This window comes from Hyperolius riggenbachi, chromosome 3 (assembly GCF_040937935.1).
Source record: "Hyperolius riggenbachi isolate aHypRig1 chromosome 3, aHypRig1.pri, whole genome shotgun sequence".
NCBI lineage: Eukaryota > Metazoa > Chordata > Amphibia > Anura > Hyperoliidae > Hyperolius > Hyperolius riggenbachi.
In genome coordinates, this window is record NC_090648.1 from 456516300 (window position 1) to 456535652 (window position 19353).

The window sequence follows — 19353 nt, forward strand, 5'->3', positions numbered from 1 at the left end:
AGGACCTGCTTTAACCACTAGTTTTAGGAGCCTCATAAACAGAGGAGGTAAATTGTTGCTTTAACACTTTTCCAAAATGTATGAGTTACCCAGGCATATCTGCAGCACATGCACATCACTCAGGTAGTAGGTGTGGGATTTACCCAGAAGTCTTCTGCCATCTACCGGTAGATCACGATCTATGTAATGGGCACCTCTACTTTATAGTATGTGTGGCAATTATGTGCCCCCATCTCCTACCCCTTTAATAAGTGCAGCCAGGGGCGTTTTTAGGCATAGGTATTTCAGGCCACTGCCTAGAGTGCCATTGGTCCTGGGGGGCACCATGCCCCTGAACCAAGCCCAGCCCCTGAACTTAGCCATGCCTCCCAAACTAAGCCATACCCCTACAGGTGTTTGTGTCCCTGTCCTCCTTTGTGCCTCTCTCTGTCCCCTTGAGCCCCTTCTGTCTCCATGTGCCACCTTCAGTCCCCCTGTGTCACCTCTGCCCCCTCCCCCCACGCTCTCCCTCTGTCCCCCGTGCCTCCCTCTATCTCATTTTGTACCTACTTCTGTCTCCTCTGCCTATGTGCGTTCAGAGATGGATTAAGGTACAATTGTGCATTAGGCAAGCAACAACTTTGGGTCCACCCTTGATGGCCACCTAGCTTTTTTGGCAAGATTTGTTGGGGACTTGCATAAACCGCGCCCATAGACTCTCTCAAGGCCCTAGGCACATGCCTTGTGGATGATCCAGCTCTCTCTCCTCACGTTGTATGTAATAACATAAGTGGTAGGAGATGCTGGGCACTAGGATGAGTGGTGAGAAAACAGGTGGAAGCACAGCACTGAACTCCAGAGAGGTGAGAGCACAGCTATTCTCATTTACCGATGGGGTAGTGCAGGAAGGGGGGTGTGCAACGAAATGCAACAGAATTGTCGGGTTGTTTGTATCTCAGGGACTCCCTGTATTATGCATCCACCCTATATGGCACATGGTTTATATTCTCTAGTGTGTGGGTGTGTGTGTGGTTTTGTTTTGTTTTTGTTGGGGGGGGGATGATATAGGACTTCTTGCCTGGAGTGACAAAAAGGCTAGAAACGCCCCTGAGTGCAGCAATCGTGTCCTCCTTCAGTGTCCTCTTATAAATGCTCCTTTCTAGTGCCTTCAGTTACTGTGTGGTTTATAATACTATCAGTAACAGTTCCATTCTTATAGAGTCTCGTCTCCGGTAAAGTGACCCTTTATAATGCACCTCTTGGCACCAGTTACAGCCCCCTCCTGCAGAGATTACATGTTGGGAGTATTGATACCTCTTTGCGCTCCTGCTGGCACTATTGCCTGCTATCTGACTAAGTCCAGAACCTTCTCTTCTTTTCACTATAATACTTTGGGCCTCGTTCACACTATACTTGCTGCCGTGCGCATTTCGGCAATGTGTATAGTATGCGACACACAAGAATGTCAGAACTGCATAGACAGCACTTTTGACGTTCAGACTATAAGCGTCGCACAGCAGTGTGAGGCGCACTGAATTGTAGAAAATCGCCTGGTCCCTAGGGGGGTGTAAGCCTATGGTCCTCAAGCGGTTAAACTAAATGCCACCTTTTGCTGTCATCCACGATACTGCTTGGCACTGACAGACTGTGCAGAAATAAACAGAGCCAAGCAGACAGTGCTAAGCAGACACCCACTCCAACACCATTAGTACGGTTTAGGTGTGCCTCACTTGTGTGCTTTCTACTCTATAAACAAACGCCTGAGCTGGAGGGGTGCAGAAAGTATGAAGTAAAATGTGATGATCTGTACCTGAGAGGGCTTTCATGTCTGTTTACACTGCTGTGCCGTGTCCAGAGCCGGGCTTGTTAGGAAACTATTATTGCTGGCAGGACAAACAGCTTCACGCCAGCCCAACTCCAGAAAGCAATAACATCTCAGCAGGGGGAGATGCATCACTGTCATCAGGAGAGAGAAAAACATGTTCCTAGCAAGACTGGGAGAGGAGTACAGCAGCATGAAGAAACTGTGATGTGGAGGTGGGTGAGGCGCCTGAAAGGACAAAATAGTTCTACGGATTAAAAGGAGAGTTATGGTCTCACCTCCTAGGATGACAGCATATGGCATACATGCCAATATCCAGCTCTCTGGCACAATATGGCCTACAGAGCCTTCAGATTTGGCCCGCAAGCAGTTTGCCACTTTGCATTATGTTTGGCTAAGACCACCAGAAAAGCTATATTGGAGGTGAAGTCCTAGATCACCAGGGAAGCCATATGGGCAAAGCTGAATTTCAATGGAGTACCTAGGGAATTTGACACCCAGTGCTGATTATTTACAGACACCTTCCAAAAACAACCAATTTTTTGATGGGAGGGTTGACGGGTTGGGACGTCAAGCGTGTCGCTGCAAATTTTGGGCTAACCGTTATGAAATTCTGTACTCTATACAGTGCTGCAGAAGATGCCAGTGCCACTGGCTTCTGCAACAGCAGTCTGTCCTGCATTATTTATTAACTACTCAGATCAGGGTAAATATTCAATAGTCTAGGGTACTCTGGTATTACAGCAGCCAGTGCACCTGTCTACTAATGACAGGCAACTTCTAAAGCACAAAACACATTCTGCCACCTCTCCCTGCAATCATTCTCTCTACTCACCCTTCTGCTCTGCACATTTACTCACTGCAGGCTGTGTGTAAAGAGTGAGGAGACACATTGCCCACGGGACAGGAAGGGGAGGGGTGCTACATCTAGTGCAGGAAGTAGTACAGTCCCCTGCACTGCCTGCTGCTATTTTCCCGAATGTTGCCCAAACTATGAGAAAAGGTCCCAGGTGGAGGAACACTGTGGCTGAGTACCACAGTGGCACTCCTAGGCATGACTACACCCGGTGCTGTGAGCACCTGCAGCCTTATGGTGGGTTACGCCACTGCTGAATTCATAAATTTTTTGCCTTTAGGCCAAATATGTGGTGTGTCAACTTTTTTGCTCAGCAATAGGGGGTGTAGAGGTTGTGACCGCACCGGGGGCACTTGGGCCAGAGGGGTCCTGAAGAGACCTCCCTCAACTACACTATTAGCTCTTTAGTGGTCCTGTGCTGGTAATAATCACTTCCATACATGCTTTGACTAGTAGTAGTCATTAACAAACTGTTCTGCATTGTTTCATTGTTTCTTGCAACTCTGATACTATGGTTGTTCCTGGCAGGGTTTGGTGCACCATATACATTTTTATGTATGGAGTGCTTGGAGGGCCCCAATGTAAAACTTGCCTTTGTGGCCTTTCCAGAAATCTGGCCCTGTATATGGGGAAGAGGGAAAGCCCTAGACACCAGGGAACTGTATAGGGGAGGGCCACTAGACATCAGGGAATTGTATATGAGAGGGAGGCTCACTAAACACCAGGGAACTGTATAGGGGAGGGAGTGAGGACCTCTCAACACCAGGGAAGGGTATAGGGGAAGGAGGACAACTAGACACCAGGGAATTGTACAGGAGAGGGAAGAGGGCCACTAGACACCAGGGAACTGTATTGGGGAGGGAGGAGGGCCACTAGACATCAGGGAACTGTATATGAGAGGGAGGAGCACTAAACACCAGGAACTGTATAGGGGAGGGAGGGAGGACCTCTCAACACCAGGGAAGTGTATAGGGTAGGGAAGGGGGCCACTAGACATAAGGGTACTGTATATGTGAGGGAGTGAGAACCTCTCAACACCAGGGAAGTGTATAGGGGAGGGAGTGAGGATCTCTCAACACCAGGGAAGTGTATAGGAAAGGGAAGGGGGCCACTAGACACCAGGGAAATGTATAGGGGAGGGAGGAGGCCACTAAACATCAGGGTACTGTATATAAGAGGGAGGACCACTAAACACCAGGGAACTGTATAGGGGAGGGAGGGGGCCACTAGACACCATGCTGATTAGACCTTATACCATGAGTCTCAATTATTTTGGTCATCATGCCAAGCTGGAAGGAAGAAGTTTATCTCCCTACATAACATTGATTGATTGATGACTGCGTCTGAAGTGGTTTAGCTTGAAGATTTGTGGACATTGTCACTGAAAGGACATTTGATTTTATTGGCAGCTTAATTTGTATATGGTCAATAGAATATGTAGAACTGGTCTATATTTATAAATCTGCCATCATATTCATCTGTGAGAAGAATGGACTGCGTGGACCAATTTGGGTAGGATAAGATCCATGTTCTGCGACTACTGGTTCATAAAATTCTAACAAATATGCACTTGCAGACTGCAATATGACCATTCTCTTTCTTCATTCCATACCTGACCACCTTGGTGCCATTCCGCATGACTTGCATATCCACCATGCAGCCGCCATTGACGTACGATGCCAGGTTCAACTCTGAGAATTCAGCCTGGAAATTAACAAAAAACTGGTTAGTTAAAACAGACAGCCCCTCTTAATTTCAAAAGTATGAATATAAATTGCTTCCTCGTCACAATATAACTCACTGAACCTCTTATTAGTAATGCTATGCAAATATCGATGCCTCTTTCTCTTGTTTCTGGTGTTATTCAGACACTACTGCAGCCAAATAGATCAGCAGGGCTGCCAAGTAACTGGTATTGCTTAAAAGGAAATAAATATGGCAGCCTCTATATACTTCTCACTTCAGGTTCCCTTTAAGGCGAAAACAACCCGTGGGCTGAAGTGGTTATAACGTGTGTGAACTGCAGTGAAGAATGGACATACAGTCAAGAAGTAGTATCTGGCCGCACTCCCCTAGTCATATATAAGGTGCAACGATCCAGCCACCAGAGCACCAGGTGGCAATCAACAATTTGTATAGCAGAAGGATCAGCACACTCAGTAATATGTTGCAAAACTTTAAAGAGGAACTCCTGTGAAAATAATGTAATAAAAAATGCTTAATATTTACAATAATTATGTATAAATGATTTAGTCAGTGTTTGCCCATTGTAAAATCTTTTAAATCCCTGATTTACATTCTGACATTTATTACATGGTGACATTTTAACTGTTGGCAGGTGATGTAGCTGCTGCATGCTTTTTTAGCAGTTGGAAACAGCTGTAAACAGCTATTTACCACAATGTAACAAGGTTCACAGACAGGAAACTGCCAGGAGTACCACGGTCCTCAGAGTTTGTTGTGGGAGGAGTTTCACCACAATATCAGTCATACAGCGCCCCCTGATGGTCTGTTTGTGAAAAGGAATAGATTTCTCATGTAAAAGGGGGTATCAGCTACTGATTGGGATAAAGTTCAATTCTTGGTCGGAGTTTCTCTTTAAGCTCTTAATACAAAAACGTTTTCACAAATGCACTTCGTGTACAACAAGGACCAGCAACTTGCAGTAGATAGGCGCCAAAGACACCCAAACAAAGCTAGCAAACCCACCAAATATATACCCTCAAACAGCCAATCCCATGCATATGCATTTTGGGTGAAGGTCATGTTACATAGTTACATAGTTACATAGTTATTTTGGTTGAAAAAAGACATACATCCATCGAGTTCAACCAGTATAAATGTGATTTTTGGGATGTTCAAAGTCTTCCATCAGGTCCTCTACAGGAAAGGTTTGATATTGGATATTTTGAATTTGATTGGTCTTGTGGGAGTGGCTGTTTGAGGGTATATATTTGGTGGGTTTGCTCACTTTGTTTGAGTGCACATTTATTGGCTTGTAGACGGGCTGCTGCCCGAAACAGGATTAGGCCAGTGTCTGTCGCCATGCTTTGAGACACGTTTTCTCTGGGAAATGTGGATCTTGGACTCTATTCCCTCACTGACTTTTTATACAAGTTGGCCAGCAGGCATTTGATGGACTTATGGCGTCTTTGGTGCCTATCTACTGCAAGTTGCTGGTCTCTGTTGTACACGAAGTGCATTTATGGAAACTTTTTTGCATTAAAAGAACTTAAAGAGGAACTTCAGCCTAAACAAACATACTGTCATTAAGTTACATTAGTTATGTTAATTAAAATAGATAGGTAATATAATCTCTTACCCACACAGTTTTAAAAAAACAGGCAAATGTTTGATTTCATGATGGCAGCCATCTTTTTAATTGTAATGAGGTGACAGGGAGTATGATACACAGTTTCAACTGTCCTGTGTCCTGAGCACCTCTCCCAGTTGCTAGGCAACGTGAATAACAACATAGGAAATCCCATCATGCTCTGCACAGCATCAGGGAAAAAAAGCCCGGGCTTTTTTTCTTTGATGGGTGGAGCTTAGCTAAAAATGCAGCTAAAAATGATGCTTTGGTAAGAAAAACAAAGTTCTGATGCTGTGAAACTGTTAAAGAAACACCAAGCCTTTTCAGTTCTGCTGAGTAGATTTTTAGTCCGGAGGTTCACTTTAAAGTGAACCTCCGGACTAAAAATCTACTCAGCAGAACTGAAAAGGCTTGGTGTTTCTTTAACAGTTTCACAGCATCAGAACTTTGTTTTTCTTACCAAAGCATAATTTTTAACTGCATTTTTAGCTAAGCTCCACCCATCAAAGAAAACGGCCCGGGCTTTTTTTCCCTAAAGCTGTGCAAAGCATGATGGGATTTCCTATGTTGTTATTCACGTTGCCTAGCAACTGGGAGGGGTGATCAGCACACAGGACAGTTGGAACTGTGTCTCATGCTCCCTGTCACCTCCTTTCAACCAAAAAGATGGCTGCCCTCATGAAATCAAACATTTGCCTATTCTTTTAAAACAGGGTGGGTAAGAGATGATATTACCTATCTATTTTAATTAACATAACTAATGTAACTTAATGACAGTATGTTTGTTTAGGCTGACGTTCCTCTTTAAAGTTTTGCAACATATTACTGAGTGTGCTGATCCTTCTGCTATACAAAAAGTGATGAATAGACATAGACATTAATTCAGAGCCTTTATGCAGTGAGTTAGAATAACGATTACAGACAGGGGCGGATTTACCATAAGGCACTCTAGGCACACGCCTACAGGCACCTGATGATGGAAAGGCGGCTCACTCCCCTCTCCAAGTGCCTCCCTATTGTTTACCTATGCAGAGTCCCGAGCAGAGCGTAAATGAGCGGTTACTCACCCGGGACTCAGCATTGCACTGATGAGATCTCCCTACAGTCGGGGGCAACTCTAGGTAATTAATAGTGAGGTTCCACTAGCTACCTAATACTTGGGGGCACCTCTAGCTACTTAAAGGGGCACTATGGCGAAAAATTGTAAAATTTTAAATATGTACAAACATATACAAATAAGAAGTACATTTTTTCCAAAGTAAAATGAGCCATAAGTTACTTTTCTCCTATGTTGCTGTCACTTACAGTAGGTAGTAGAAATCTGACAGAAGCGACAGGTTTTGGACTAGTCCATCTCTTCATAGGGGATTCTCAGGGATTTATTTATTTTCAAAAGCAGGTGGTAGTTGCTCTGTCCATCTGCCAAAAAACTGTGTAGCGAGCAGGGAAGCTGGCCAGCATCATTGTCTAAATCATTTTTAGGGAATATTTTATACAGAATAAAAGCCTTGCTGAGAATCCTCAATGAAGAGATTGACTAGTCCAAAACCTGTCACTGCTGTCAGATTTCTACTACCTACTGGAAGTGACAGCAACATAGGAGAAAAGTAATTTATGGCTCATTTTACTCTGGAAAAAAGTACTTCTTATTTGTCTGTGTTTGCGCATATTTTAAATTTTAAAATGTTTCGCCATAGTGCCCCTTTAATACTGAGGATAGCTCTGGCTACATAATACAAAGGGGCAGCTGTATCTACCTATGATGGGTAAGGGAGAAGCGACAGCTGGGACAGCCAGCACACTTGGGGTGTGAATCGGCAGGACATCTGTGCCTATAGGCTCCAGTGATGTAAATCCGGGCCTGATTACAGAAATATCTCAGTGCAATAGAAATGCACAAAAATCTGCCGTGGAACTACAGAGCCCATTTCTCTAGGTCTGACAACACGCTATGATGAACAACAAAAGTTAGAATAACGTCATGTGTTACTACAACACAGCACTGTGAACAGGCCCATAGAATTGTATGGGCAGTAAGGCCTTGTTCACATTATAGGCGTTTTTGTAAAATTTTAAGTGTAGGTGATTCTCAAAATCACTCTGAAATCGCCTGTGCAATTATTCTCTACGAGAATTCATAGCAGAGCGGTTCGTTTGCAATCTGCTTTGAAAAGCGGTGCTTGGGCCATTTTTGAAGCGATTTGCCTCAATTAAAGGTATAGGAAAACGCAACACGCTCACAATATCGCTTTGGCATTGTATTTATTTTCAAAAGACAAAAGCGCTCTGCAAAAGTGCATACAAAAACGCCCACAAAAACGAGCTAACGCACAGAAAATTGCTAGAAAACGCTTTCAAAAAACAGGGAAAAGAAAAGCCCACCGCGGACGGACACGCGAGCCAAACGCAATGTGAACAAGGCCTAAGTGGACATGCACAACTATTCTGCAATGCAACTGATGCACAGTGAACTAGCCCTGAGTCTCAACATTCCTGTCCCCAAAAATATCCACATAACAGGTTTGCTTGAAACTGAAGCTCTTGTATTATAAACAAAGCAGTGAAAAATGAAAGATAAAGTAAAAAAGAGAGAAAGACAAAACCCTATCCCTGTGAGGAGTGAATAATGGCTCGTCTGTCAGTGGCCAGTTCCAGCTGTAAGACGTCCACAGGAAAGGCGCGGGATTAACCTGCTAGCGGCGCTTCCTGTCCAGCACTAATTTTAGCAGAGCCAGGTTTTTTTCCTCCTTCCTGTTCCAACAGATTCTGCACACAGTCATCACCCTGTGAGGAGCCGCAGCACCAGGCGTGGCAATGGGATCACTCTGAGCACTGCCAGCTGATGAAAGGTTCTGCCTGCGCTGCTTACAGGGCTGTGTGCTCCACACTGTCATCAGGTGACTGAAGTACAGGGCCGCTGAGCGCTACATGGGATGTGCCCAAGTCAGCTGACACATGGGCACAACTCACACACTTGGCAAATCCCTAGCTCAAAGGAAAATGAACGTCATAATAATGGACACAGCTAAGGATATGGCAATAATAAGTCACAGTAGCAACAATTGTTTATAATTTCTATGAAGCATGGCAATGCTACAGGAGTCATTTTGTCATTTAATTTTATTAAAAATTGTTCTTTTAGTTTAAGCTGGCCGCCAGTTATGAATGTAAGCAAAAAGTATTGTTTTTTTCAAACCATGAAATCAGTATAACGTTCAAAGTACACCTCCCTGAAACAAGTTAAAGCGGACCTGAACAAAAGCGGATCAGAACTTCCTCCCTGCTCTAAAAGATAAGCACCAGTATAATAACCTTTAAAGAAAAAACATGTATTGGTCACAGCTGAGCTGATACAAATCCTGTCATAAATCTGCAGTGTGGAAGCAGACATAGGGTTAACATTCTGTGTTTACAAATGAACTGCTCTGCAGCATAGATTCCTAAGCTGACACAGCTGAGAGATCAAATTACACTTGCGTTTACTCACAGATGAAGAGGAATTAGACAGGCTAAACCAGGCATGGGCAAACTTGGCCCTCCAGCTGTTAAGTAACTACAAGTCCCACAATCATGACTTATAAAGGCAAATGCATTGTGGGACTTGTAGTTCCTTAACAGCTGGAGAGCCAAGTTTGCCCATGCCTGGGCTAAACTCTCTAAATACATACAGAGCGCATTTCTCTCTGTTTTCCTTCTTCCTGTGCAAGAGTTCAGGTCCACTTAAAAACTGTATATGGAGGCTTCTGCTTTTGTCACACACATACCTCCCTGTGTACTCAATTTCTTACTCTGCTCCTCCAGCTCTCCATAACCCAGGTTAAAATTATGCGACTGGCCACTAGTCAAAAGCTGCTGTTCGGCAAGAGCCCAATTAAGCGCTTATGATCCTTACACAAAACCACCCAAAACGTCCCATTCTCCTTCCTTATCCCACCCACTCTCCCCCTGAGACAACTGCACACACTGCCCCCTATCCGCATCCCTGCTTAGTGCATGGTCTTCTATCTGTGCAAAAATGATGCAATGTATCGAGAATGATCGAGTGCACAAACCGCACATGCTCAGTACACTGCTTCACTAGTATATGCAGTGAGAAGACCATGAACGAGCATCTATTTATCATGGGCACATCTTTAGCAAAAAGGAAGATTTTTTTAATATGAAATAAAAAAAATAAAATGAGCAGCAGCATGAGGATGAGCAGCAGTGACAATACTAGGCAATGCCTTTATTTAAGTGAACCCAGTGGGTGGAATAGTTCAGAAAAGCTCTTTTGCATAGATAACAACTGAAGGTTTTTTTTTCGAACTCTTCCTGTACTGGAAAACAATATGAGATGCTTTTCTTGGCTACAAATGTTCTTTTTCTTAGCTTTACTACACATACAACTCATTATCTTATGTTTATTTTCGCTTCAGGTTTGCTTTAACTATAAGTACATTAACGCTCCAATACTACTAACGGAGCTTTATGTATATGTTACGGCCAGAACCCGAAGTGGCCGGTCAAAACGCAAAGTGGCCGTGCCCCAACGGCCAATGTTAGAAATGAATTTATCCTGGCCGCATAAGTGCATTTTGTGGCGTCTCGCTGCGGCCAAATGTATCCAGTGGGGTTAATTCCTCCGGCGGCAATGTGATCAAATGAACTCGCCTCTTCGGCTCTGCCTCCTCCCCCTGCCCCTCTTGTATACAGCTGTGAGAGCCGGGGACAGTCCCCGATCGTTCATAGCGGCAGGGAAGCAGAGCGGGAAGGCTTCAGACATTACTTCTGCCAGCACCCGCTCTGCAGGAACGAGCGGAAGGATTGACCCTGGGGCACACGCATGTCCCCGACTGCCAAACTTGCATAGGAGAAGGGCAGGGGGAGGGGAGGAGAGGAGGCAGAGCCGAAGAGGCGGCTTCATGTGATCACATGGCCACCAGAGAAATTAACTAAATTATCCCCCTTGGATACATTTGGCCGCAACGAGACGGCCACAAAATGCACTTATGCAGCCGGGAATCTTTACATTTCTAAAGCCTCATACACACGGGCTACAACTGTTGCCGCAACCACGTGGCACGCGCGCGTTGTGGCGAAAGGTCGCCCGTGTGTATGAGGCGCGCACCCCGAACCGTCGCTGCTCAGAGCTCTCGCCAGGCGATTGACTTGGCCAATCGCCGGCAACAGTTGTCACCGCAACTTCGATGCAACTGTCGCTAGACTGCCGTGTGTATGCGGACTAGCGACAGCAACTCCATACATGATGTATGGAGCTTCCGGCGGGGGGGGGGGGGGGGAGGAACCTTCGGCGACAGCTTCCGCCGCATCTCTGTGTCTCTGTGCGCCGTGTGTATGCGGACTAGCGACAGCAACTCCATACACAATGTATGGAGCTTCCGGCGGGGGGGTGGAACCTTCGGCGACAGCTTCCGCCGAATCTGTGTCCCTCTGTGCGCTGTGTGTACGGCTGTTGCACAGAGGGACCTGGCGACAAAGTGTCGCTGCTTTTTTAATAAAAAAATTTTACGGCTCTTGCCACAGCGGTGGCTCGTGTGTATGAGCCATAACACTGGCCGCAGGTGCACGGCCACTTTGCGTTTTGACCGGCCAGAAAACGAAGTGGCCAGACTTCAGGTTCAGGCCGTAACATATATAATGAATCCTAGGAGAACATTGTGAAGGAAGCCAAATTATTCCAAAGGCTTCAAGGAATGCAAATATAATTAAATTAACTCACAGTGGAATGTGGAAGAGAAGATCTGATTATTATTATAATAATGTTATAATAATGCATATTTCATGGGGAAAATATCTGGACAGGTCCAATCAATTCCTCGGTTAATGGGGGGAGAGTCATCTGTAGGTCATTTAGCGGTGGGGGGGGGGGGGGGGGGGGTAGGGGGGTTGGGATTTGGTTGCGCATACATCTCCACTGAAGTCAGAACCAGTCCACTCAGTCTGGTATCTCGCTAACTGTTTTATGGAGTCAGGAAATGCTTCTATCATCTCCAGTGGAAAAAGATGCGTTTTGTAAGCGCTCTGGGGTGTCTTATCTTCAGTCAGCAATAAAACAGTGACCCCTAGTGGCTGAAAGCTTGTGAAAATGACATAATGCTTGTTTACTGGCTGTGCCTAAGGGGTAATACACAGCTATGCAGCACCTACACCCTGGAAAAGGGATTCTCTACAAGCAGGGAGCAGTTTTGTGTTTCATCTCAGGAATTTCGTGCTATGAAAACAATTTTGATGGATCTAATCTGGTTCCTCCTCTGATCTCCCCTTGTGTGATTTGGCCCCGCTCTGGCTGCCTATCCAAAACCTTTGCCAATGACCCAGAACTTCAAACTCAAAACAACTTAATGAACATGCCTGTCGATAACAGGGGCCGCGAGCACTTCATCCAGAACCGCCAGCGCTGCGATAGCACAAATACATTTTCCATTGGGCTTAAAGGGGATTTTTAGTTCTTAAAGCACAGCTTCAGGAAGAAATGATTTTTTTCTAGACCTGAGCAGCTCAGCTTTCTGTGTGGACAGGGGCGCAGCAATAGCCATAGCAGCTGCTATGGGGCCCAGGAGCATAGGGGGCCCAGGTGGTACTTAATGTATTCACCATTAACTTTCCTGTGTTTCTCCAACCTCTGACTTTGTCTCAGTGCCCATAAACTATGTGCAGTGTTGACTGCATGAAAATGTAAATTGCCCAATAAAGTTATATCCATAGGGTAAGGGTAGGTGGTATTGCTTAAAGAGAACCCGAGGTGGGCAGGATGGGACACAGAGGCATGTTCTCTGCCTCATAACATGCCTCTGTGTCCGCACACCTCTCTGCCCCCCCCCCCACAACCACGCTATAGTAGCCCCCCGAGATTAGCGACAATATTTGTCACTATCTCGGAGGTAAACAGTGGAAAGGGATTCCCTGTTCAAAACACCCGCAGGGGCATTCCTGCAGAGTTTCCAGTGCTGCCATGTGGCAGCGCTCTCTTCCTGGCCGCGCCCCCTGCCGCTCCCCTGCCTCCTGCGTGCTGTGAGAGACACACAGTCTCTCCGTGCAGCGTCTTGACCTACAGGTCACGAAAGTGAAAGTGGTCAGTGCGGCCCACAGGAGCGGCGTTTTTTTAAGGCTACCTGATCCGCTCAGCCCCCTGGATCAGGTAGCCTACTTTTTTTTTTAAACTCAACTCGGGCTCTCTTTAACCCCCTTGCCCGTTCCAATTATTGCGGCAAGGGGGCAGCGCAGCACTTTTTTTTTAAATCATGTAGCTAGCATAGCGCTAGATACATGATAGCCGCTGAGCAGTGGCATCCTCCCACCTACTCCGATCGCCTCCGGCGATGAGAGCAAGCAGCAAATCCCGTTCAGAACGGGATTTCCTGCAAGGCTTCCCCTGTCGCCATGGCGACAGGGCGGGATGACGTCACCGACGTCAGAGGAAATCCCGATCCACCCCTCAGCGCTGCCTGGCACTGATTGGCCAGGCTGCGCAGGGGTCAGGGGGGGGGGGCGGCGGCTCGGTGCGGCGGGTAGAGGCGAATCGGCGGTGATTGCATACCACACGCAGCTAGCAAAGTGCTAGCTGCGTGTAGGAAAAAAAATTTGTAAGAATCGGCTCAGCAGGGCCAGAAGTTACCCCGAGCTCAACTTGGGATAACCGGCAAGGAGGTTAAGAGTGCCTACATCTGAAGGCCCCCATTAAAGTTTTGCTATGGGGCTCCATGATCTCTAGCTCCGCCACTGTGTATGGAAGTGCTTTGAAAAGTTAGTGTCAAATAAATCACATTTAAAGTTCCTGTCCAGGTGCCCTTCCTCTACCAGGCAGTGAAACTCTCAGACAGCTGTCTGCGTCCCATCCTCTTGCAGTATTGAATGATAGCTATAGCAAAATGCTTACATTCTTCTATCTCTATAGCTTACATGTCAAACTCTGGCCTACAGATCCATCATATTTGGCCCGCAGCAAGTGGTTTCCCCACTTTGGATGATGTTTGGCCCACTTCAGCCCACCAGGGAAGCTACAGTGTATTGGAGGTGAAGCCCTTGTTCACCAGGGAAGCTATATGTGGAGAAAGGGGAAAAGCACTAGACGTCAGGGAACTGTATAGTGGAGGGAGGAGGTATTAGACATCAGGTAACGGTGGTGGTGGTGGTGGTGGGGGGGGGGCACTAGACATCAGGGAACTATATAGGGGATAGAGGGGGGGCCATTAGACTCCAGGCACCTGTGTAGGGGAGGGAGGATGACCGCTAGACACTAGGGAATTTTATAAGGAAGGGAATTGGCCACTAGACATTAAAGGAACACTATTGATTTACATATTTTTTTTCAATTGAGATAGGAAATGTTTGGGAAGTGCTGCTAAGTACTGGTGTATACATTTCACTGGCAACCTCTTTGTTTACTGTTATCAAAATACTTTCAAACTTTACTGACAATTAGCCATGAAGGGAAGGGGAAATTCCCCTCACACTTGATCAGTTAATCCTGTGTGTAACTGTGTGTGAGAGAGAAAAAGCTCCCAACAGCTGCAGCTTCTGTGTCCTGTGTGTTTGACTGAAGTGTCTGAAGAGAGCAGAGGAAACTTGTTATGAACATTTGTAATTGTCACAGCTTTTCATACTGTTTTTGCTTCATGAGAAAAATACTCTGTAGTCTGATATGCAATACTGGCTGTGCACTGAAGCAGACACCCCTTCTGCAATTGATTTGTCCCAATATAGCTAAATCCTACACAATAAATTACAGCTTTTGTCTCTGATATTTAACATGAAAAGTAGGAAAATGTTTACACAGCTACTTAGACATTATTTATACATTGTCATTTTTAGAACACTTGGGCATTGATAGTATTCCTTTAAGGTTGAGTTGGCCACTAGACATTGAGGTTGACCCTTGACTTGCTCCCAGTATTTAATTCATGACCACTTTGTATTTGAGTTTGACCCCACTGCTCTATAGCCGTGTAATAAGCAGCAGAATTTAAGGGGCCTGTGACCAATACACAAGTACATCAGACAGTAGTGAAGTGCATAGACAGCACTGTCTGATAGGCACACTTGAACTGATGACGCACTGCTGCATGCATTTCTGTGCGCAATGCTGTGCTGTCCCAGTCACTGTGCCATGCTTTTCTGTACATCACGGTGGCATAGTGGATAGCACTCTTGTCTTTCAGAGTTGGGTCCCAGTTTGATACCAAACCAGGACACTATCTGCATGGAGTTTGTATGCCTGTGTTGGTTTCCTCCACGCACTCCAATATCCTCCCACATTCCATAAACTTACAGATAAATGCATTGGCTTCCATTAAATCGGCTCTGGACTATGAATGACATGTGACTATGGTAGGGAATAGATTGTGAGACCCTCTGAGGGATAGTTAGTGAGAAGACTATTTACACTATGTAAAAGGCTGTCACAATACTAAATAATAATAATGGCTGCAGGCTTGTTTCCGGTGTGTGATGCAGATATCACTGTAGCCAGAATGATTAGTAGGACAGGCCCCACTCACATATATAGCATTATTATGTGGCCTTTGACCAATCCGCATCTCCGAGATAGCAGTATTAGGTGGCCGGTGTCCCTCTAGCCCCCAGTATTAGGTTAGCCTTTGACCCCCAACAGTGCAAGTTCAACATGCTCCCTCCTCCTTCCTCCATCCTCAGCGCACTTCAGCCTCCTGTATCTCCTCATAAGGGCTTCTTTGTTCTGCGCAGGCATGTGTGCACTGGTGCAAAGGTTCGCCATGGAGCCAAGAGTACCCCCCGAGGAAGAGAGAAGGAGGGGTGCGCCAGCCAAACAGGTGAGAACTTATATGCCCTAATCTCACTCCTGTTAATGATGGAGGTCAGGATTTCATACCTCTTGCACTCCATCACACATTTGCTGCAGCTGTCGGAATGCTCATGTGAATGCTTCCTGGATACGGGGCTGCATAATACGGAGATGAGCAAGCATGACAGTTCATGCTCGTTTGTTTCCTACACATTGGCCATCCGATCATGTGCTCCGGCCATACCAATAAAGCAAGTTGCAGGAGAGATAGAAAAAGGGTGGATGTCAACAGCATTGTGATCACAGGTGGTAAACCTACCAAGCACTTTGCAGAAGTTGATGGGTGATTGGTCCACGGATCAAAGTGGAAGTCCGCACTGCCTCTTCGGGTAAATCTTGTTTTATTAATATCAAAAGGACAAACACATTAAAAAGAACCAATAGGCTATTGGTTCTTTTTAATGTGTTTGTCCTTTTGATATTAATAAAACAAGATTTACCCGAAGAGGCAGTGCGGACTTCCACTTTGATCCATAACTACTAATCTCTGTGGTATCCGGAGACAAGCCCTGCACACCTCACCCCCTTTCCTATGATTAAGGGTGGTGTGCCAGAAGAGTGCGATTGGCTCTTTCTTATAATTGGGTGATTGGTCCACTGCAGAGCCACCCAGATCACCCCTACGTATCATGGCAGATAATACCACCACAAGATCCTTTTAACCCTTTGACAACCTTGATGAGAAGATCTTGACAGTGCCTCTTATGGAAAGGGCACAAGTCTTGCCAAGAGCCACCTCCAAGATAGTCAAATGGTGAATATTAGTTTAAAATAAAGGTCTATAAAACCGGCAGCTCTTATTTATATAACGACGGTCATATGTATACATCTAGCTTGCTGCCTGTCTTGCTGGAGAATACAATAATGGACTCGTGTCATTTCCAATTCATAGGCGGGTTATAATAACATTATGGAAATAACAGTATCCTATTTCCAGTAAGCAGCCCCAGTATACAGATACATTGAGAGGGACCATTCATCATGTGTCGCTGTGTAGTCTGGAGATATTCTATGTTAGTGTTGAAAGTTAGTAGTGTTTTCGTAACGATTACTTGTACCCTGACAAATTATCATTGTTTTATCGCTCCCATTAGACAGCATGACCCTTGCTTTCTTGAGTAATGTTGGTTACTCCTTCGGAGCAGGTACCACACAATACATGGTCATTAGCATGCTGCCCCAGTCATCCTGCAAGGCAGTCATCACTACAGTGCAAACACAGCTGTCTATAGCTTCCAGAAAAACAAAAAAACCTTCTTTATAAGCTTATGATTTACTGCACCAGGGTTTGGCTTCCAACTCTTAATGAGGAACTATAACCCAGAATTGAATTTCATCCCAATCGGAAGCTGATACCCCCTTTCCCATGATAAGTCTTTGCATTTTCTCAAACAGATCACCAAGGAGGTCTGTATGGCTGTGGTTAAACTCCTCCCACAATGTGATGTCAGGGCCATGGCCCTGACAGTTTGCTGTCTGTGAACTTTGTTACATTATGGGAAATAAAGGCTGTTTCCAACTGCCAAGCAAGCGGTATCTCTCTCAGAACTTTCAGTTAACATTCAATGTTCGATAAAGCCTCATCAGGATCCAGAAGCTTTCACCTGCTGAGGTAACCTTTCAGGAATATTAATAAAAACAATCAGTGGGACAGTTAGCCGCCCCCCCCCCCCCTTCCCATTTAGAATGGTAGCACAGCACTGACAATTCGTACCACGCTTTATAGCCGCAGTGCGCCCCCCAAAAAAGTGCCCTCAAACTCAGTATAGGTAGGTTGCCAGGTATAGGTGCCCCCAGTATAGGATCTCATGTGTAGGTGCCCTCAATATAGGTTGCCAAGCATAGGTGCCCCCAGTATAGGAAGTCAGTTGAAGGTCTTCATCCCCCCTATAAGTAGCCAGGCGTAGGTGCCTCCAGTATAGGTAGCCAGGTGTTGGTGCCCTCAGTAAAAATAGCCAGCTATAGGTGCCCCCAATATAGGAAATCAGGTGTAGGTGCCCTCAGTATAGGCAACCAGCTATAGGCGCCCCCTAGGAAGCTGGCACCCCGAGCGTCCGCTCCGGTCGCTCAGGTCAAAGGCCGGTTATGTCTGCATGTTTTTAGGATGTGGGAAGAAACAGGAGTACCTGGAGAAAACTCACAAAAACACAGGGAGAACGTACAATTTTTCTCTAATTACATTTTGCAGAGACAAGGCAGGTGGGGGTTAAAAAAGGGGGAATCTGTCTATATCTGTTAGGGTGTGGTCACATCTCTGCGTTGTAAAGGATCAATATCCAAACAGACTTTCTACAATGCGTTTCTGGATAACATATTTGATAACAAGCACATTACATAACAGTTGCTCAAGCTATGATGAAGCTATGATGAATGATGTGCAGAGTGTGCATTGCGTTAGGACCCCTGAAGTGAAAGGGATATGAAGGATGAAATATTTATTTCCTTTCAAACAATACCAGTTGCCTGGCAGTCCTGCTGATCCTCTGCCCTGTTTTCACAAAGATATTCCATTTCGGATGCGTTTTCCATATGCAAATTTTCACATTATGCATGCAAATATTTATGCAAATGTTTGCATGGGTGCTGCGAAATTCTGCAGCAAGAGCAAAGAGCACATTCAATCAAAACTATTACACTGACATTGCATTGGTTTCAGCTTTAATGCGATTTTTTTTTGCAAGGCAAATTCACAACCTGAATGAGCATACAGATCAGGTTCTCTGACTGAAGTTTGACTGGATTTCAGGTGTGTGATTGAGACACTACTGCAGCCAAACATATCAGCAGGACTGCTAGGCAACTGGTATCGTTTAAAAGAAAAAAAAATGGCAGCCTCCATATCCCTCTCACTTCCGCTTTGTGTTAAAGGGATCCAAGCACCGCTTTTTTCAGCAGTTTGTCCTTTCTAATAACTGTAGGAGCTTCCATTTTCCCTCCTCCCCTTCCCTCTGACCTTATTTATCCAGGGTAAGGTGTTAATGTAACCAAGTGTGACTTCTTTAAACTGTTTTAAGTGCAGTGTCATATCTCACCAACCCTGCTGATTAAAGCTTTTGTTTGCCAATTGCTACTGCTAATTACAACAATCCTTATCTGCCTGCTCTTTCTGTGGACAGCAGGCCACATAAATAGAGGAATAAACTCCTCAAACAAACATTTAAATGTTAAAAGAAGAGGTAGAATGGATTTTTTTTTTAGCAATAAGCCACATCGTGGTGCTTCACTTTAAAGGATACCCGAAGTGATGTGTGACATCATGAGATAGACATAGGTATGTACAGTGCCTGAAAGAGTTAAATATCAGGTATGTAAGTGGCTGACTCAGTCCTGACTCAGACAGGAAGTGACTACAATGTGACCCTCACTGATAAGAAATTCTAACTATAAAACACTTTCCTAGCAGAAAATGGCTTCTGAGAGCAGGAAATAGATACAAATAGTTCATAGATTTTAGCTCTGGCATACTTCAATGAATGTGTCATTGAGCAAAAACAATAAAACAGTAAAACCTTAAAAATAGATTTAAACACAAAATAAAACTGTGGAATATCTTAAAAAGT

The 19353-nt window shown here is 45.2% G+C and overlaps 1 protein-coding gene across 1 annotated transcript in view; it reads right to left on the reverse strand.

The window, feature by feature from the left end:
• The window catches only part of SYN3 (synapsin III), a 520265-nt gene that overhangs the window by 323718 nt on the left and 177194 nt on the right, over positions 1 to 19353 (reverse strand). The window contains exon 4 of the mRNA XM_068277914.1: positions 4270 to 4361. Within this exon, the coding sequence (XP_068134015.1) occupies positions 4270 to 4361 (92 nt within the window). The remainder of the gene's footprint in view (positions 1 to 4269; positions 4362 to 19353) is intronic.